Below are 22032 nucleotides of genomic sequence, written 5' to 3'. Positions count from 1 at the left end.
CTGGCAAGCGGTAAAGGTTGGACGTTCCACAGAGGTTTTGCCACATACGCCGGCATAAATAAACTTTAACTCTAACCTCCCTTGGATTTATCGATGCTATTTTAACAGCTGATATAAAAGCATCACACCAGGACATAATACCTAAACACTAAGTACTAAGTCACGAAACGGTAATCGGCTCGTTTGCTACCGTCCCCACATATGTTAACGACATATGGCCATTGTTCAGTTAATCAATAGCTATTTGGGGCGACAAATTGCTGGTCAAGATGGGCTAAAAGTAAGGCAGCTGTTATTGATACATTTTTTGGCAGCTTTTATCTGTTGCCGTTATGCATCATAACCCAGACAAACATATTACAGATGTGTGGCTAGAAAATTCCAGAGCACATATGATGAGGCAGAAGTTTCCAGCACACACAAAATACGATCGTCATACTTGCGGATAGTTCTGGAAACGCTTGCAGTTATATAACCGGGCGTACGGAGGGCAATTCGAATTAGTATGTAAAACGGCTCACAGCAAAAAGGTTACCACGTGATAGCTGCTGAAAGAGGAAGCGTAGCTTTGTAAAACGTCATCGCGGCACGCGGGTGAACGTTCTCGAACTCGAAATGTCGGCGGTTGGCTTCGTAATAAAGCAAGTAGTGGGCACGCCTCGTGAAAAGCCCGCAATCACGTGGTTCGTTATTCATTGACCGAGCGCGTGGTGCTAGAAAAAGGGGCCTGATGTCACTTGCGAATGTTCTCGAATGGCGCGAAAAAAGGCATCGCCATGCGGTGCCAGCAAGACACAAGAGTTTTTAAGCAGAACAGAAACGTGCAGTCTTCAGCGCTCAGTCCTTTCGATCTTAAAATATTAGTGTTATAGTTGTCTTTCACCAAGGAAAGTCTTTAAACTTTAGTGTTTTGTTTGTTGCACAGCTACAATTAGCAAAATTTCGTTTTAGTATAACGATATAGGCCAAATTCAATAAATTACAAAATGTCCAAGGGACCAGCGGTCGGAATTGATCTTGGAACCACTTACTCCTGTGTTGGCGTCTTTCAACATGGAAAGGTTAGTAAATTGCTTCTATAATCTTATAATTTAGTTCTGGTTCACGTAATCTATATCTAACCTTGATTTTTTTTTAATTTGCAGGTCGAAATTATTGCCAACGACCAGGGAAACCGAACTACGCCCAGTTATGTGGCGTTTACCGACGCCGAACGTTTAATTGGCGACGCCGCAAAAAATCAAGTCGCCATGAACCCAACCAACACCGTTTTCGGTAAGTTTAAAACTCAGAAAAGTTTTTTCTGGGGGGCTGGTCTAGAACTCTACCTGAAGAGCTTAAAATTATTAAATCAACCGTAAATATTGGGGGGTTGGGTTAAGGTGGGTTAAGTATTATTACATTCATTTTCCCAGTTTTCAATTTTGATCATAACTGTAAAAAAGGTGCTGTTTTTTTCCAGTTAAGACTTATCAATGATCAAATCTTTTTTTATAAAAGATGCTAAACGTCTGATCGGACGCAAATACGATGACTCCACTGTCCAAAGCGACAAAACCCACTGGCCGTTTGAAGTTTATTCTGATGGTGGCAAGCCCAAGGTCCGCGTCGACTACAAGGTAAATTTATTTGTTCTTGTTGAAACTTTGTGAACCTTGGTGCTTGAAATGATGATTTTAACTCACGATGGTCTTCCGAATTTGTATGAGGACATCTATGTTAATTTGGACTGATCAGCACATTTTGTTAAAAGTTTAACTTCTGTTTGTGTCTTTAGTAAAATTTACCTAAAATATATATATGAGTGTATAAAATATACAAAAATATGTTTTCGCTTGTTTTATGTGTGTGAAATGGTAGAAAATAATTCTTAACACATCTTAGATTTAATAAAAATTTGCTGAACTGCATAAAATAGTTTGTTGCTACAGAAGATAGACACCAATAATTTTTTGTTTGTTTCGCTAAAAGGCCTATTTTTCTTTGGAAATTCTCTAGGCATAAGTTTTGGTTTTCCAAAACCAAAAATCTTTGGATGTTGGCTGGGGGAGACAATTTTGCTGCTTAAAATTGCACGGCTATAATAACCTTATTTCTAATATTTTCCCTGCTAAAATTAGGTGCTATACTACAAACCGTTGCGTGTTTTTGTGGCTGATTGCTCATTTTACAGCGATTTTTTTTACGAAATACTCTGTTATGACGGAATTTTGAATGGGGTTAACAGCAAACATTAGAAAGTGTGAAGATAGGTTTGTTTTATCTCGCAAATGTTTTTTAGCATATTATAAAAAATATTGTGACTGAAATGCAGAACAGGGTTATATCACTTCAGATTGGTGTCCCACAGAATGAAACCTGTCAAACATTTTTTAGTGTTTAAAAGCTTGAAGTTTAATCACTTATCCTTTTCATTGCAGGGCGAAAAGAAATCCTTCTTCCCAGAGGAGATCAGCTCCATGGTGTTGCACCGCATGAAGGAGACTGCTGAGAGTTACCTCGGCAAGACCATCACCGACGCCGTTGTCACTGTGCCAGCCTACTTCAACGATTCCCAGAGGCAGGCCACCAAAGATGCTGGAACAATTTCTGGTTTGAACGTTCTTCGAATCATCAACGAGCCCACAGCAGCTGCCATTGCCTATGGTTTAGACAAAAAGGTAGTTAACTTTTTATTTTGTCACTTTTAGTATAATTTAATGACAATCTTTTATATTTAAAAAAAATGAGTGAGGCTTCAATTTTCAATAATATCCCAATTCTACTTCCAGGTCTCAGCTGGAAAAGAAAAAAATGTCCTCATTTTTGATTTGGGTGGTGGCACTTTCGACGTTAGCATCCTTACAATCGAAGATGGAATTTTCGAAGTCAAGTCTACGGCCGGAAACACTCATCTTGGAGGTTGGCATCCTGTTTTGATTGAGAAAACAAACCCCTAATTGAATAACTAAAAGTGGTATCGGTGATGTAAAACTTTTGTGTCTAGGCCTCTGAAACCTATTGATGTTAGCTAGAGTCTCTGAGATACCAACTACAATAAAAAAGCCTGTTGTGTCATCTGTCTAAGCTTTTATTAAACTTCCAACTTTTTTCTGTAATATCCAGGCGAGGATTTCGACAACCGAATGGTCACCCATTTTATGCAAGAGTTTAAACGAAAGAACAAGAAAGACATCAGCGGCAACAAGAGGGCTGTCAGGCGTTTAAGAACTGCCTGCGAAAGGGCAAAGCGAACTCTCTCTTCTTCGACCCAAGCAAGGTTCGCAGTTCACAGCTTATTCAAATAACAGTAAATGTTGTAAAGCAACATTTGATTTCTTACAACTACCTAATAAATTTTAGTAGTTTAGGCCTAGGTTTGCAAATTGTGACTGCAATTCATTAAAAATCACATACCCCAAGTACAAATTTGTTTTTGCAAGTATTTTATGTTGTGCATATTGTACAGCTTGTTTATTTTGCATTTTATTGTTTTAGCATTGAGATTGATTCCTTGTTCGAGGGAATCGACTTTTACACATCAATTACCAGAGCCAGATTCGAGGAACTGAATGCTGAGCTTTTCCGTGATACGCTCGAGCCTGTGGAGAAGTCTCTCCGTGATGCCAAAATGGACAAAAACACGGTAAGCATGTGTGTTTACAATTCTGCATAAATTTACAGACGGGTGATATTGTTTTAAAGTTAAATATTTGGATACTTTATCCTTAAAATAACAGTATTTTACAATTGTCATTTTGTGTTTATTCAGGTTGATGACATTGTTTTGGTCGGAGGTTCCACTCGTATCCCAAAGATCCAGACTCTCCTGAAAGACTTCTTCAACGGCAAGGACCTGAACAAGTCCATCAACCCTGATGAGGCCGTTGCCTACGGAGCTGCTGTTCAGGCCGCCATCCTCAGTGGTGATAAGTCTGAAGAGGTCCAAGATCTTCTCTTGTTGGATGTTGCTCCTCTGTCTCTTGGTATTGAAACTGCCGGAGGTGTGATGACTTCCCTCATCAAGAGAAACACCACGGTGCCTACCAAGCAATCCCAGACTTTCACAACATACTCCGACAACCAGCCTGGAGTTTTGATTCAGGTAAAATTTTGAATAAAAAAAAACTTAAGAAACACCTCATCAAGCCATCAATGATTAAAATTTGTTCACGTTAGACTTCTGATAAAACATGAAGTCAGCTAGAGTCGCTGAGATGCTTGTAAAACACAAACATAATTCCACCCTTACATTTAAACCTCTTAAAAACAACCCTCTCTTCTACCCAGGTTTACGAGGGTGAGAGAACCATGACCAGAGACAACAACATTCTGGGTAAATTTGAACTCTCCGGGATTCCCCCTGCACCCCGTGGCGTTCCCCAGATTGATGTCACCTTCGACATCGACGCCAACGGAATTCTTAACGTCACCGCCATGGACAAGAGCACAGGCAAAGAAAACAAGATTACGATCACAAACGACAAAGGTAGAACCAATTTCGCTCTTCATATGAAAACTCCCTAAATATATGTATGTATATATATATATTTTTGAAAACGATTTGTACCTTTAATTAAATCGTTATTAGTAGTACATACTAACAAATTATGCCACTGCACTTACACTACACTTAAAATTACAATCTTGCATGATATTTGTCCATTACCAACAATTAGTTCTTTAAAAGGTTATAACACGGCTGTTTTTTTGTTCAGGTCGTCTCTCTAAGGAGGAAATCGAGAGAATGGTTAACGATGCCGAGAAATACAAGGACGAGGACCAGAAGCAAAAGGACCGAATCCAGGCGAAGAACGGCCTCGAATCGTACGCCTTCCAACTCAAATCCACTGTCGAAGACGAAAAGGTCAAGGACAAAATCTCGGACGAGGACAAAACCGCAATCCTCAACAAGGTCAAGGAGACGTTGGACTGGCTTGAAAGCAACCAGGTGAATATCGTCTTTCGTGGCCAACTTTATATAATAAGTGTGTTAAAAATACTTCACTCAGTTATGATATTATTAATATTTGTATATTAATTCACAAATGTCTACTTTTTTTTCAGTCTGCCGAAAAGGATGAATTCGAATATCAACAGAAGGAATTGGAAAAGATCGCGATGCCAATCATCACCAAACTGTACCAAGGAGCTGGCGGCGCCCCAGGTAATAATTCCAGACTTTCCTAAAAAATGGCTTCGCCTTCCCCCTGAGAAAGTGCGTCATTCAGTTTAAGTTCGGTTTCTCAACAAGTCATCAGCTGTGTAAATCCAACATAGGTTGCCGAACCGTTTGTAAATAATTACAATTACAAGACGAGCGAGCTGTTTTTTTATTTATATTACTTTGGCTGGTAGCAACAGCCATCAGCTAATGACTATTTTTATTTGTGAACAAGTTTTATAGTTTTGCGCTTCCGTGTTTTAACCCTATTTAATAATATATTTACTCCCAAGAATCCGGCGCTTAGAATTACGATAAACCTTAAATAAAACCTTGCTCTATATTTTAGGTGGGATGCCGGGCGGTATGCCAGGAGGCATGCCCGGTGGAATGCCGGAAGGTTTCCCCGGTGCCGGTGGTGCCCCACCAAGTGGCGGAGGCAGCGGTGGACCCACCATCGAAGAAGTCGACTAAAGCGACATTGGAACTTTGCTGCTGGCAGAATTTCTCTTTAAATTATCGCTTTTCCTTTCATTATTCGATTTGATACCATGTTGGTGCAATTCTCGCTCGTGCGAACGTTGCGTTGTTGTACATCATTATTTTCGATGTTGTTTATTTCTTTTCTTCATAACCGAACCGTTCAATTCCAAACTTCGACATCTGAAGTCTATTTGCAGCAAGTAAGGCCTGTTCCCTCCGCGAGGGAATACGTGTATCCAGGAAGCCAATGCCTGGCAAATCTTGTTTTGATACAAAAGAAAAAAATGTAAATGCCAATAAAATTCCAAATACAGCATATAATAATCCGATTTTTTTAGAATTGGGTGGACAGTGGCTATGATTTGCGGGGCGGAAATAAGTTCAAATTAATTCTTGACAGACCCGGAACTAAACCGAACTCTCTAGTCTTGGCAAAGAGATGTGTTTACTTTAGAATGACTTCCGACAACAATCGGTGTTTTTTTTGTAATTTGCTTTTCTCGGATGTTCGCTGTTTCGCCACGGTGGGCTTGCCGTACCACGTTTAGGAACTTCACGGAGTTTGTTTATTTCGCTTGTCGTACTTAGGACTCTTGAATCTATAGGCCGCACCCTGTAAATAACGGGTTGGCAACATTTTTCTAGTCGCGGGCCGAAACAAAACTCAGGAAAGTCACAGTGGCCATTAAATTTTAACTGTGTAAACTTTACGCATTCGATAACACCCGCGACGACCGTTGATCATGGATAAATCTAGGATGTTTTGCTTTTTGTGCATAAGAGCAAAAAGAAATGTTTTTAGGCATTCGAAATCACCAAAAAATGAACTCCAGCCGTAAGACCGAGATAAGAACAACACCAACACAATTCGTAAATAAGGCCAAAATAGGACTAATACCTAATGGTATTTCTATCGTCTTAATCGGAATAAGTCATAAATCCGTCGGAATAAGGCCTAAAAAACACTTTAACTAACCCCAACCCCCACCCCTAAGTAGATCACTAACTCCCCTAATAATTTCAACACTAACCCCAAACAGGACAGAAAATCCGTTGCCAAAACAGCGGCGCCGGTCAGACTATGGTGTCCAAACCTTGGCACCAAAATGGCCGATTCCAGAGCGATGGCCCCCGATAATCCCATACCCTCTACCCACAGGGTCTGGCGTTATTATGGCCATTTAGGTCTTCTTCCGATGAATTTAGGACTTATTCCGATGAATTTAGGCCTTATTTCAATGAATTTAGTCTTTATTCCGATGAATTTAGGACTAATTCCGATGAATTTAGGCCTTATTCCGATGAATTTAGACCTTATTCCGACAGATTTAGGTCTTATTCAGACGATTTTGATCTTATGCGGTACGGGATATTACTGGGTATCTAGCTGTATTATGTCGATGGTCTTAATACTATGGTTTTATAGATTTTTCTGTTTTAGGTATTTTTGATTTTCAGGTCATATTGCGTGTTTCCCAAAAAAGATGTGGAATAGCCTCGTGTACAGTCTATTAAATAGGTCGCGGGCCGTAGGTTGGCCATCCCACAGTAAATCTTAAGGATAGAATAGAATAGTAAAGGATTGAATGTTTTCCAACCGCTTGTAATGTGTGGGTGAGTTTTATGACACCCCTTTAGGTGGATTGCTGTATCGAGTGGCATACAGGGCTGTAAGTCCAAAACGGTTAGATTTTTCTGGATTGTGTTTAATTTCTAGGCCTTTACTTTCTCCCCTGCAGTCGGACTCCCCAGCCTTTCGATTAGATTTCTGAGACTTTTAGGAGGTCTGTAAAAACATAGAATTTAAAGTCTTTATGGTAAACCTTTAGCACGTTCAGCTAAACAAAGTATGGCGCGTTAAACTATATAAAGAGGATTTTGGTTCTTCACCTCCCTGAAAATGTAAACTTTTAAGTGAACAGGAAGTGATTAAGCCGCGGACAAAATGCTATGGAAGTCCAAAAAGAAATTTCCATTGCAGAAGTGAAAGTTAAACACAAGATTTATATCCGGTGAGCAATTGTCATGCCTTACACTTACAGTTATTCGGCCCTTTGTAAAAACAGTTCGGATCCCTAAGATTAAAATAAAAATATTAGCTCATCCGATCTAAATTGGGTATTTCCCTTGTTTCTTCCAAAATATTTTTTTTATAGTTTCTGAACAAAAAATAAACGAAAACAAAACTAGATAACGTCAAATAATATATCAGAATGGCAGATGCAATTAAGGGAATTCCTAAAGTTTCTACATCGCTCGCGAAAACGCTGAGTAGCAGAAACTTTGATCCTGATAAATGTAAGTATATTTGCCTTTTGGTTTGGGTGGTTCAAGTTTTATTATTATATTTATTCTCCCATATTTGACCGCATTTTATGTTGTTTTAACGCGAAATGCGCAACTATGGCCGCAGTTGCAGAAACGGCCCCTTATGTTCCAAACCTAGTATTCACACAAAAGCTATCTTCAAACAAATTCAAATACTACAAATGCAGGATATCACAAATCTGGCCATTTTAAAGATATTTATTATTATGCAAAAACAATTTATTTCTAGCCTCATTTCTATCTTATTCTGAAATGCATAAGCATAACGATGTTAGGGTGCAGTTGACTCGATGTACCTTACGGTCTTTCACTGCAACCTGGAACAAACAACTGTAATTTTTGCTTGTTACTTCGTACTGAGTTTTAGTTGTTTCATTTCCAAAAAAATAAAAATCCAACCATCTCTCTAACACGGTGCTAATTATTACTATTTTCAGGTACAATTTTTTAACTTAAGCCATGAACAACTTAAATATATAGGGCTGAAAATATAGGAAACCTTTCATCAAGAACAAAAAATCTTACTTTTAAACAATTCCAAAACATCAATAAACAAATCTATTACAGGCCTAATAAACTTAGTCCTTCTATTCTCAATTGTAAAACTGTAAAACTAACACTTTTTTTTTCATTTTTACCATTGTAACTAAATCTAAATAATGGGACAGATGTATACCTACATTTTCATAATTTATTTATTTTCTTTTAGTTGCCAAAAGCATCAGTGCCCAATCTGATGGAGACAAAGACTTACAAGAAAATCGTCACAGAGTCCAGGCACTTGGTGAAGAGACTGCTCAAATACTTAAGAAACAAGTTTATCACAACTACCAGCTATTTATTGACACAGCAAAAGAAATATCATGTAATAATTCGAAATGAGACAAAATACATACTTTTCTGTATAAATACTTTTATTATTTATTTGTCCCCACTGCAATCCATAATTTGGCCACCAACAATTTACACAATGATTTTGGCTGAAATCCAATGCCAAATCCTGCGCCATAAATGCGTCTTTTATTTAGCAAGGTGATATTTCCACCAAATGACGTCATTGGTTTTGGGCAAGAATTTCATGCCTAATATGTTGGTAGGAAGGCAATACAATCGGGCTAAATGTGGGATTGGCCACCTTAGATGGTAGCAATAATTTGATGTTATTGTGTAATTGTGAGGGCACATTATCATGTGATTTTTCCAGAAGATGTCCCTATGTATTTTATTGTCTGTTTAAAAGCTTTAAACAGGGCTAGAGTGACTGCTTTATTTATATTTGACATGTTTATATAATCAAGGTTGGATATTTTTTTGAGAGAAACAGCATGATATAAAAAAGTGTTGGATTAGTTTTATTTGGGCTTTATACCCTATGGAAATTTCATATGTAAATTGGTTTGTATTTTGCCATATGCTAATAAAGTTGGTTTGTTTTGGGTTTTGATATACATTACAAACCTCAGTTCTCACCCATAGTATTAACAGTTTTTTATTCATTTTAAATTTTCTTGTAGACTTGGAAGGGGAAATGTTTCAGCTCAACCATATCTTGACAGAGCAGAAAAACCTGATGGAAGTTATGACAACCCTTTATACCACCAAAGGAAAAGGTATACCAATGACTAGATTTAAGGCAAGCTGGCTAACCCGTTGGCTTCATCAATTTTTTTACTTTGTTAATCAGATGTGCCACACTAACAACTATTGTTAGGATTAAATTAGATGTTATCTCAATAAAACACATTACAACTTAAGTTGAATTGCTGTACCTTTTTATAGAAATCTGGTTTTATTTTTTAAAATTGGTGTGGCTCTTTTTATGTAACCTTTAAGGTATGGTGCACCACTTAGGTTAGATTTTGAATAACTAGAAAAATATTTATGAAAATCCCTGCATTGCCTTAAAAGGTGGCCAAGGTTGTTATGGCGAGCTCAGTGTTAAGGAAATGTTTTTCTATGTAGAGTTACTTGGTTCTTTTTCCATTAAGGGATGACATTTATTATTATTATTTTAAAGAAAATATGCTAAATTATCTTCAGTGGTTTCTTAGCTCATGCACATCTCACTTCTTAGTCTGATTTTTATCTCAAAATATTTACAAGTGATAATTATACACTGGTTTCTATTACACTGTTCTCTCTGTAGCAGCAAAGTTCAAACTTTAATAATAAGTTGCTGTTTTTTATTTAACTCTTATGGTGCATAATTTTGTTTTCAGGTGAAAGCCCACAAGGGGTAGACGACAGCAAGAAAAAGCAAGCTGACAAGGAACTGGAACAGAGAAAAGTCATGTCTGCGCTTGTTGGGAAAGTGGAAGGCTGCACTGTAAGTGGCCAGCAGAAATTTGTTTTGACACTTTTCACACATAAAAAAATAATAATAATTTTTGCAGAACATTTTAGAAGCTCCTGGAAGGTACCTGGTTCATGATGGCGATGTAACTGAACTGAACACCGACACTTTTAATCCTGTTGGAAAAATCCATATGTATCTATTTAACGATTGGTAAATATAGAAAAAATTGTTATTTTTTCTTAAATTATATCATGTTTTTTGTCAATTGAGTTTATAATTTTAAAATTAAACAAATTGTGAAATCAAAATTAAAGACCACAGCGTTTAGTAAAACCGAAACGCTCCAATAATTTGACAACAATATTTAATAGAAATAGAGTTAGTTCCACCCGGTAACATATCAATAAATTGAAATCTCTCTTTTGGTGTAAACAAAGTATAAATCAACATTTCGGCAGCAGATACGAGCTTACCTCATTAATTTTAAATAATAAGTGTTAATATTTACTAGAGTTCAATAAATAGCTTATTCTGTGCTATGATCTATTGGTCACTTTTTCTTGTCAATTTGTAGTCTTCTGCTAGTTTAACCTGGTCAAGTTAGTAACTAAAAGTCGAATAAACAGGTTGATTTTGCTCGCAGTGTGGTCGTTACAACCTGGGTAAGCACAAGAAGGGGAAATGCTGTCGCTGGAAAATACAAGTTTCAGGTTCTTTGGGAGATTGACACTCTGGCCATGGTCAACGCAAGGGATGTAGGGCGTGAGTGTTGTTGCACAGTGACTTTCTTTTTAACAACTTTTATTTTACAACATGCTTTCTGTTCTTATATATTATTCAACTGCAAACAGAAAATCCTAAACAAACAATTGTTTAACTTTAAAAAGAAAGCAAACGGATCGCTTGATTTAGTAATTATCATATGTATATATATTACTGTTATCCCAAACAAACAATAGTATAACTGTAAAAACAAAACAAATAGAATATTTGATTGTCATTTATTACTCTTATTCAGAAAAAAAGACTTTACCAATATTAATAACCATTTTAAGAAACCAAACACTTTAAATCCTAGCATGCAACTTTTTTTTTGTTTTAGCTTTGCTGTTAACTTTCATCTGTTAGCCAAATGATTTATTTTATTTTTAAAGATTGTTTAAACTTATAGTTTAATTTTTGTTAGTTGTGCAACACCAAGTATGTTTTTTCTTCTAAATACTTTGATTTATTTTAATAATAAAAATCGTAGGTAAAAAGGTTCCTGCAAAAAGTAAGTCGTGAACAAAGCTAAGGGAACTAATATGCATGTTGTAATTAATTCAAATGCATTGGTGTTTTTTGGTTAATTAGGGATATGGCTTGGTGATATGGGTGAAATAAATTAGTAAATTGATGAAAGGTTGAATAGGAAAGTTTCAATAACCTTGTTCTGTTATTTTACTAGCTTTTTGTCTTTATGTAAGAAAGTGTTAAAAAATTTAGCAAATTTGTCTAATCAGCAATTCAAATAAGAAAGAGTATATTTTGTTTTTAGTTATCAAGTGAAATTGTTTAACTTAGTTTTATTTTGATTCTCATTTTAAAAGGGTAGCATAATAATTATTTCCAGTTTTGCGTTATTCTGAAGGATTGTGAAGTTATACAATTAAAAAAGGTTCATAAAAGTATTTAATAAGAGTTTAGTGCAGTCAATATTATCAGATATGAGAATTATGAAACAATTTTTTTAACCTTTATAGAAAGGAAAGCCTTAGTTATTTAATGAAATCGATTTACATGTGTAAACTTCTTTATGTAGTTTTAAAAAAAGATTACCAAATTTTAAAGTATTATTTATGTTATTAATTTACAGGCAGGGAAGGCTTTGCGTTTTTTACATCTACTCCAGGTACCTAGCAAGTCTGTATACCTGTTTACAGTTACTACAGTGCAAGTTTTGCCAGTCATTTTTTCAGTAAAGTATAAAGTTTAGTGTTCCTAGTGTGAGATCAGGTAAAAATTCGTATTATATTTGGTGATGGAATGTAAATGCTAATTAACCATTGTGCAGATAACTGCAAACTAATTTTAACAACCTACTCCCAAACAAGGTTTGTAAATCAAGTACTAATTTTTTGTTGATTTTTTTTTATGAAATATCTCTTTATCAAAATTGCCTTGTCATAGCCTAAAAAATAGCTGCAACATAACTCTTTTTGTTAATATTGCTATATGGACATACCACAATGATTATTATTGAGATGAATGTAATATTGTTAATGCTCTACCATCTTTAACATTTGAAACTTTGTACTTCTATAGCTGTAAAGAATGCCTTTAAAGTCTTGATTTTTCCTGATTCAAGAATGTTTCAATGCGAAAGTGCAAAGGAAAAGGTATTGTTAATGTTTTGTTGAGTTTAACTACAATAACCTATTCAACCCTCTGTAAAACATGGTCTTCAAATTTACTCCACTGGTGAAGTTGGCAAACTGAAATTAACAGTGTGCGTTTATTATGTAGCAACTGTTAAATCCTGTGTTTCTTTACTAATTTCTTATCTAAGAAGGTATTTGACCAATACTGTTACACCTTGCCATGCAAAGCGATGCTAAATTGACAACTTATCCTTCAAAACTGGCATATGTTTCTAAAGAGAGAATGGCTGGATATTGTTGATGCAACTAAGAGAAAGCATTTAAGCGATAAGGAGAAAAAATCTGACCTGGCCTCTGCCACTTCCCCATTGCTGGAGTCCCCAACAAAACAAAGCCTAAATCGTGAGTGAATTTTTTTTACCCTTTATAGGTGTGTACTAGTACTAGCTGAAGGTGCCTTCACAAAAAGTCCACTTGGTGCAGAATTTTTTCCAACCAAAATACTTATTGTTTATCCCTAGGATATGTACTAATTTAAACTAATAGAAAATAAAATCTGAATAACAGTCTATCTGCTCATATTCGTTAACTCTTATTTTGCAAATTAACTTTGCATGATGCCAAACAATTTTTTTGGGGGTTAAAAAATAGGAAATTTGGTTTTTCATGAAATGCTACATCACATTTTACCGTTAAAAGTGTAAGTTGCAGAGTAAGCAAACTCATTCCAGTTGGCCGGTCGGCTGGCAAATGTTATTTCTTTTCACCACCCAGCTTTCACTGAGTTTGAGACCGCGCTTACCGAGGCTATCAATTCCGACGGAAAAGCACAAGCAACGCCGGACAAGAACTTCATGACGCATGACGAAAGGCTGAACGCTGATTGGCTGCATGAGATGCCCGAGGATTTGGATGTGTTTATTGCACAGAGAAACTTTGAACAGGCTGTGGATTTAATTTTAAACAGTAAGTAACACGAAATTTGCATGGTAAAATGAAGCGCCATGTTTCTCTTGTTGTTAAATGTAGGGATGTCTGTATTCAATTGGAGCCATCTAATGCCTATTGGTCGTGTCTGTATTTATAATCGTTTAAGGTGGTATCTTTGGGTCGCTCACATAATTTGTTGTTCTATATACATATTGGGTATCCATTTCTTTTCAAAAAGCACCGTGATTTGTTAACATCCTGAGTCCAAAGTTTTCCCAAATATTTAACTTTGCAAGTACAATTTCTTTATGAAAAACTTAAATCTTTAATTGCGCATGGGTACAATCAAACCAAAAACGGGTATTTATAATTTGATTTATATAGTTATGTTTTAGTATCCCAATAATGCTATATTTATGTTAAATAATATATATCAGACGCCAGTACACAAAAATTTTCAATGCGTGAGATTGGTCTGTTTTTTATTTGTTTTCAAATATATTTTACGTAACTTTAACCAAGGCTTATTATCGTTGTTAACTTACAACATGAAGAACACAGCAATACCACGTATAATAATAATTTTTTTTAGCCAAAGAATACCTCCAGAATGTAAACGAGTGTCCGGCGAGATCCGACTTTGAACAAAAGCTCGCAAATAAAAGGCAACAACTCGTAGATGTTTTGGCAAGGTATTTAACAAGTATTTGTATATAATTTTTTGCGCATGCAATTCAAATTGTAAATTTTTGGCAACAGTTAGTTGTTCAATTGAAAGGCATTTGGACACATGACTTGACCCTGATAAAGGTAATTTTGACGTTGTTTATTACAAGCCTATCAATCAAACGGCTCATGCAACAACGATCATTATAGTATCCCCTAATGCAGTGCTTTCTAACCCTTTTTCATGTCGCGACCCACCTTTAATGCAAGTTTTATTGTGCGACCCACAATGAGATTTGACCAAATTGTTTAGCAATAGTTTAAAATCCAACTAATTGGAGATACATAGGTTAACAGTTGCATAAAACCTGCATATTTAATACTGGCATATACGTACTGAAATAGTTAATGCGACAAAACACATCCAATTGTATTTGTTACTTAGTTGTAAAAATGTAGAAAACTGTAACATTTAGAAATGCTTCGTAACATTAGAAATGCTTTCGCGAAGCACTGCCATAGCGGTTCTTGTTTTTTCACTCGTCATTGCTTTGCGTAGAGAACTACGTGCTTCGCCAGATAGAAGTTTGCGCGGCGGACCTCGCGTCATACGACGACCTGTTGTTCTGCTCATCAAACTGGGCGAAAGCTCCAAGGTAAGTTGTAACTGTGGTACGTTTAATGCTGGGGTCCTTGCTTTACGACCATTAGGTGTATGAGCGCTTCACGACGTCCTACAATTAAATTACGTATGCGGCCCTCAGTCTAACGAAACAAGGTATAAGTAATAAGAAAGCAATGGAGATAAGTTAAAAACCTTCTCAATATATGCGGTTGAGAGTATGAAAAAATCAATCAAAGCAACAAACGCAATTATTATAATTTGCGATTTAAATTAAATTGATTGTGAAAAATTAAATGTAATTCTAGTTCAAATGGTCGTTGAAAATCGTTTTTTTTTTACAGAATTTTTAAGATATTCGTTTTTTAAGGTAATTATAATTCTAGTTAATTTTTAATTTCGAACTAAATGATCTCATTCAATCTAATTTAATAGAACCAAAATGATCTAATTTAAAAAAAAATGACACGATCTGATTCGAATTCCAATTTGAAAAAGCTAAAAATAAATCTAGTCACCCATGTCTGTCCACAGGCTTGTCACCTCTTCCTGAGCAACCGCAGCAGCGCCGTAGCGTTCGCTGTTCGTCAGCTGCGAACCGAAGGATCCCTGCCGCTCTACATCGGCAAGCTCTGTAAGGTCTTCTTCAGCAATCTGGAGGAAACGGCCCGAGAGTTCCAGCTCTCCTTTCAGGACCAGCCCGGATGCTTCTCGTGTAGGTTACATCTTGCCAGTGTTGTAAATAAGTCATTTTAAATCAGATTTTGTCCCAGTCAGGTCAAATGTAGAATAACTTCGGTCCAAGCCAAGTCTTTTTGAATAAAAAACAAGTCCAGTCCTAGTCCCAGTCCCAAGTCATCAGTTGGCCCAGTCAAGTGGTGATTAAGAGCAGGGCAAAACAAGTCAAATCACTGATTTTAAAATTTAACGATAAATATTTAATATTGGTAAACTCGTCCGTTTATGAGCAATAATTTGGCTAAATATAACAAAACCATCATTTGAGGTAAATAGTTCATTTTTATAATAAAATTTCAAATGCATTTAAACACTAAACTTCCACCAAAGTCATTTCACTCAAAGACTCCACCAAGTCAAGCCAATTTGACGAAACAACTTAAAACATATCAAGTCATTTAAAAACAGTGATTCAAGTGGACTAAATCCAAGCCATGGACTTAAGTTTTAACAACACTGCTTAATGCTCTTTGGATCAGCCAATAGGCAACGTTGATCCAGAAAAACGAAATTTTGAATTAAACGAATGGAGAAAGGGTACTATGCGACCTGGTCACGTTAGTACGGAATTCATCAAATAACACGGCGACAAAAACAGCATATTGTAGATTTGGAATAATTGCACAGCCATGCAAGTTGAGCTGGGGTCCAGGTCGCCATTATGCTCCAAAATAAACACAGTAACTACTTTTCTGTTTATACTTCAAACCATTCTAGCCTGCTATAAACATTTTTGCGGCCCGATTCCGTTAGGAGACCCGGTCAAACTAAGTGTCCTCTTTTTCGTTTCCTTGCAGCGTTTGTGGTTTGGGCTCAGAGCGAACTCACCTCTTTCGTGGAGACTTTCTCGCAGCAGGTCTTTGGTCGGAGTGCGGATATCGACGAGGTGGCGGAGTGCGTGCAAAACGCCCAGGCGCACTCGGAAAAGGTCAGTTTATGCCTGAAAATTTGCTTCATTTTGTTGTTATGTGTTGTTTTGAATGTATCACTGGACTTAAAAGCCCGTGTATGGATCAATAGAATCTGTTTTACGTAATAAAACTATCAAAGCCCATACAGAAGTATAGGGAGTATCATTTTGAATGTTTCGAATAACTCTTTATTCATTTAAACATGATGCTGAAAATGAATAAAAAGTTATTCGAAACGTTCAAAATAATTCCTACTTCTGTATGGACTTTGGTATTCTTATTACGTATTTCTTCAACCTCCAACATTTATGCTCCTAAATGTGTATTCAAAATAAAATCAGTTGCGTAAATTTCTTGAATATGTCGACACTGGTATTTATTGATTGTTTGCTGGTTGGATTTTCATACAACGTTTGGGCAAATACTTTAAACAACGACACGTCAAACATGTTTTATTCATAAGGTTCAATGTCTTGTAAAACGCGTTTTTTTTTTATAAATTAGACCAGTAATGCCCCTCTCTCCCTTTTTAACTTTGTGTAATAAATTAAGCCAAAGCAATAAATATGCTGTTGCTACCAGACATAGTATACTAAAAAAACGAAGCTCTTCCTGATCTTATGTATGTTATTCGACGTTTGGACCACCTATACCGAATGCCTTCATCAACACCGCGCAAACAAACACAACATACAAAAAAGGAGAAAAAAATGCGATAACCAACGAACAAAATAAAAGCGATAAGGGAGACGACGGTGTGTTGCATTCCCTGATGAAGGCATTCTGTATAACGAGCCAAAACGTCGGATAACAGAAATAAATACCAGAAGACCTTTTTCCTTTTAGTAAACCAAAGCAAGCATGTCTATTTCATCAAAATCACCTGTATACTTATTTGTGTTACAAAATGGGCCTCCGATTAAAATAAACCCATAAATTTCCTCCTCGTCCAGCTTCACGATCTTGGACTCGACCTTGACTTCCTCCTGAACAGCCTGCTCCTTCCCCGCATCCAGGCTTCGCTAAGCGGACACAAGCAGAAGATAATCGACGCCACGAAGCTGCGTAACTCCGAAGAGGTGTGGCGACCCACCAACATGGCTACACCGCAGGTTCGTAGCACGTCTGCCGAGTCGATTTAAGACTATTCGAGACCGAGTCCCAGTCCTTTTCGGCCTAAGAAATAATTTCGGGTCTAACTCTCGACTCGATTCCAGAAGAATTTGCCACCCTGATTAGACCTGGTGTGAACTACTGAGGAAAGTATTACAATAGCAAAAAGTATATTCATCTTGAAAAAAGTACACCTAAAAGCCATCGCAGACTCGCCGAATCTGTCGATCTATGATGCAAGCAGAGCAAGCCAGAAAAACAACTGGCCTGCAGTGAGGTTCGAACTCACGACCTCCGGTCAAGCCGGGACCGTCGCTCTACCAACTGAGCTATGCAGGCTCAGAGAGGAGCGAGTCGAGAAACAACCATGCACCAATACTTGAACATTTTTGTCATAGAGCAACTTCCGAGGAACATCTTGAAAAAACAGACTTTTATTGTTTTTTTTTTGCAAAATGTGATTTGTTGTTCGCCAAGCTGCATTTCGAGCGAATAACACGAAAATTTGAAAACAAAGCTAACGAATTACTAGATAGAATACAAAAACATCTCATTAGTTCGCAACAAAATAACTTATAGGGGGGTCACCCGCTTGACTTGGGTTAAAAAATCTCCACCCTACGCAATTCTACCTTTACTACTGTGTGCTAACTTTTTCGGTTACAAACTTGTTCATGTGCACGTCGGATTGAAGCTAAATTATCCGACTTCCGTTGAGTCCCGAAGTCAAATGAGCAAAATTTAAGGAATATGGTATAGTATGCGAAATAAACAGGGCTGTGGAGTCGACTAAAGATAATTCCGACTTGGGCCAAATTTGCCGACTCCGTTGCGACTCTGTAACATGTATTCTACCCGTTTATGTAACTAAAATATTGTGTTATGTATTGTTAACAATCCACTTATGAAAATGTTTCTAAAGATCAACTATGTAACATCGCTGGGTAAAAGAAAATATATTTCGCCTATAGCGGCATTTCTTTACCTGAAAAAATGTGTTACTAATAGGCAAATTCTCTCTCTATTATTTACCAGAATGATTGTATCTAGGTTGAATTTTCTTGCTGATTACGCCGAGCCGTATATGGTTATATTCCCATAGTTGTGACTCGGGGTGTTTATGGTGATTTTTGTGCTTTCAGGCCACGGAAAAGATAGTGGAAGAAATGTCGCTGTTAGGAATCAAGTCCTTCATTGATTACTGCTACGACAACTGCTTCGTTCGACTGACCGCTTCCACGCTGGCTTTCACCAGAGCGGTCATTACTTACGTTGGTAGTGCAATGAGAGTAAGTATCGTGGTAGACTCCCTTTTTTCAATCATGTATTTGTCGAACCGCTGATGTTTTTCAATCAAATATATGTGTCGGTTGCTACTTAAAATTATCTTAGATTTGATATGCTAATATAGGACGATCGAAGTAGACTTTTTTGAGTTATTTCCGTAAAACGTGACACAAAATATGTAGAGGCCGATTAGGACGGTTTACATGCTATTTGTTTCTTGCCCCGTTTTACTTTATAATAGAAAAGGGTGTCGACAGAGCTATACATTTTTCAGAAAACAGAATTAAATTGGGGAAAGTATTGCAACTTGCATTTGTTTTAATATCCATACTTCTTTCTTGTTTTGTTTTTCTAAGACATACACTTTAAAAATTTTCATTTGACTTTAGATAATGTTATATTTCTCATTTCATGTGCTGCTTATTGCAGAAAGTTAAACTATTTTCTACTTCATAACAATGCTAATTTTCGATTTTTTGTTAGGAAAGTAGTAAATTCTACGTATCTACAAAACTCTGCTCTATAACGAAAAGGATTCTATATATTGTATCACGGGTTGCTGAACTTTTTCGTAACATAACTTCGTTTGTCGCCTGTTGACCCCTCGTACATTCCTCTTTCAACGTTAACTTTGCACATAAAAAACGACGCATTTGATCCGGATGTTCATACCGCAAACAAATCTCACAGAATTCCTATTTACCCATCGCTTTTTTTTATAAAAAACGACGCAATTTTTTTTTCGCCGATCCAGTTTTAGGCATTTTTTCGTGTTTGCTTTGCTGTGAGCAGCCAGGGCTGCGGAGTCGGACTCGGGACTCAACGGCTTCGGTTTGTTTTGCTGGAGTCGGACTCGGGACTTGAGTAAGACTACGGAAAACTTCCCGAGTCCGATGTGCGCATTCGCAGTACCAAGTTTTAAAACTGATCTTGACGCAAACTGTAAATTGTAAAGGCAACATAGCCTATTGTAAAAAAAAATACAATCATGTGTTGTGGATGGATGAATTATATGACATCCCTATAAGTGGATTGCTGAATATCAACCCTCATTTAATTACGTAAATGGGTGAAATACAGGCTGTAAGGTCGCACCCGGACTCGAGGCTCAACGAAATCGCACATTTGGCCGGAGTCGAATTTGGGAGTTGGACTCGGGTTGTTTTTAACCGACTCCATAGCCTTGGTAGCAGCGCTGGAAAGTTACCTCGCCCGTCGACAAAAAACTATCCTTGTTCCTTCCAGATGCTTCTGCCGGAGTTGCAGCGCTCGGTACTGGCCGAGATCGCCGAGGTGGTGTCGCTCTACACCGAGTTTACTGCCGGTTGTCTGCGCTGCGAGACTGAGCGTAAGGACAAGGCTAGCCTGATTCGTGAGAACGCACGATTCCTGGTCGACTGTCTGCTGCCCCTGGTCGAGAACAAGATACAGGTTAACACAACGCCTTTATTTAAACCCAAGGATATTGTATCATTCAAACAACAGCTCCTCTGGTAATTGTAATTCAAAGGGTATTGTGTTAATCGGTCGCATTTGCGAACCCTATATCAGTGTTTTAAACCTATGGGTCTCGACCAAAAGCAACCAAATGGTTCGGTGGCCGTTTGTTTTGGTTCCATCGCCGACTGCAATGCTTCACAATTGGATTTATTGAGATCTGTTCTGAGCTAGATTTATATTCAGAATTGGAAGTAATAGGAACTACGAAGACCTGACTTATATTCATTAAATTCCGATTTTTTTAACGCCATTTGGATTAATTTTGCGCTCTTTTCCCTATCAAAGCAATGTGTTAGCCTTCCACCAATTGTAGAAAAACGATTTTTTTGGTGCCATTTCAAGCTTAAACACATGTGAATTGTCACCAGAGTTGTCGTTGGTACTCCGGTTGCCAGGTACTTTTTTTAAACCAGGGTTTTAAAATTTTCAAAAATAATTTGCACGGTCAGTCCCCTGTAATTTTTAGTGATTCAGAGGACCATATTGCACTAAAAAAGTAAAGCTCAAGAAAATTGTCACTTGATTCCCTTGAATCAGTTAAACTTTTTCTAATATTTTAAGACAAAAAATGTTTTGCAGGCTCTGAAACTATTTCGAAGAGCCTAAATAGTGTTCTACGTCCGTATTTAAAAAAAAAGGGCCGGCCGGTTTGAAATTATGAATTCAATCTTTCGGCTTTAAACCATTTCACATGATTTGGGTGAAAATTTCCACACATGCCGATTGTCAAAGCAATTTCGGCCCCGTATTGCCGCGTTTGTGGTCAAGATTTAACAATGGTAAATTATTCATCACGTTTTGACGTTGCAGAAAAAGATTCGCCAGTCGCCGAAGCAGCTCATTGATTTGAGGGTTCAGTTTGTTAAAGAAATCGGTCAGTAGAAGCACCTCAACACAACAAGTTGGACTTCACACCAACAGCTCTTTTTCTGCTATTTTGACGTTGCCCGCCTTTGCGTATAACTCCTGCATATTTTTATTACTCGTAATGCGAGTGTGATTTTCGTATAACCATAACTGTATTTTGCTTTTTCAATCGTTTACGGTCTTATATTTCGGTGTGATTATTATACTACGTGCAATAAATTAACCCTACGAATAAAGTTGTTAAGTTAGTTGTGTCACTTCCAACTAAGGCCTATTTAGAAGATATGTCGGGTTATGGCTTTTAGGTTAGGACCTAACCTGAAGTTTTTACGACAAAGCTGTTGTAATTTTTTCTCCAAACGGATCAGTTGTTCTATACCTGTTAGGTTAAAAATCAAAACAAACGCCATAGATCTATAAAACGAAAGGTTGTAATAACCGTCCTGGTTGAGTTTTCTCTATCTAATAAAAAAGTAGTACTAAACGAAGTTCGTATCGTAGCACTTGCAGCTCTGAATAAGTATAAAAACTCTTTGCTCTGATCAAAGCGATCAAAACAATCCCTTCGCAATAAAAATATATTATGGCGTCATGCAAAATTAATGGTTGTCGTGTGGGGCACGAGTTTAGGTTATTGAACTTATATTCGTTTATTCACCAGAAGGGCTTCTGATTGACGCTTAGAGTCGGTGCGAGTAGACATAGACGATTATTCTCGCACATAAGCCGATACAACGTAAATTGAACCGTAAACACATTGGTCGGTAATTAATCATGTCCTCTACAGC

The 22032-nt window shown here is 37.1% G+C and overlaps 2 protein-coding genes across 3 annotated transcripts; both read left to right on the top strand.

The window, feature by feature from the left end:
• Positions 1–903: 903 nt before the first annotated feature.
• Positions 904–5940, top strand: LOC146145492 (heat shock cognate 71 kDa protein). Its single transcript, XM_083390437.1, has 12 exons — positions 904–1061; positions 1146–1275; positions 1501–1619; positions 2421–2660; positions 2772–2901; positions 3106–3259; positions 3478–3625; positions 3752–4084; positions 4270–4468; positions 4698–4930; positions 5047–5146; positions 5493–5940. The coding sequence occupies exons 1-12, from the start codon at positions 987–989 to the stop codon at positions 5615–5617; spliced, it is 1986 nt and encodes a 661-aa protein (XP_083246563.1). The 5' UTR covers positions 904–986; the 3' UTR covers positions 5618–5940.
• Positions 5941–7784: 1844 nt separating this feature from the next.
• Positions 7785–21468, top strand: LOC146145491 (exocyst complex component 8-like). 2 transcript variants are annotated; one of them, XM_083389653.1, is made up of 18 exons: positions 7785–7924; positions 8664–8819; positions 9469–9564; positions 10174–10280; positions 10348–10460; positions 10894–11012; positions 11503–11523; positions 12555–12628; positions 12889–13012; positions 13385–13576; positions 14133–14232; positions 14766–14862; positions 15363–15543; positions 16364–16494; positions 17431–17589; positions 18733–18879; positions 20123–20308; positions 21188–21468. In XM_083389653.1, exons 1-18 carry the CDS (start codon positions 7840–7842, stop codon positions 21257–21259), a joined length of 2160 nt encoding a protein of 719 aa, XP_083245779.1. In that variant the 5' UTR covers positions 7785–7839; the 3' UTR covers positions 21260–21468. The 2 variants fall into 2 exon arrangements, with proteins under 2 accessions (XP_083245779.1, XP_083245780.1); XM_083389654.1 differs by lacking the exon at positions 11503–11523.
• Positions 21469–22032: the final 564 nt, after the last annotated feature.

This window comes from Ascidiella aspersa, chromosome 5 (assembly GCF_963924565.1).
Source record: "Ascidiella aspersa chromosome 5, kaAscAspe10.2, whole genome shotgun sequence".
In the NCBI taxonomy this organism is placed as follows: Eukaryota; Metazoa; Chordata; class Ascidiacea; order Phlebobranchia; family Ascidiidae; genus Ascidiella; species Ascidiella aspersa.
The sequence above is the reverse complement of the archived record's forward strand: the minus strand, read 5'-3'. Positions and strand labels throughout refer to the sequence as shown.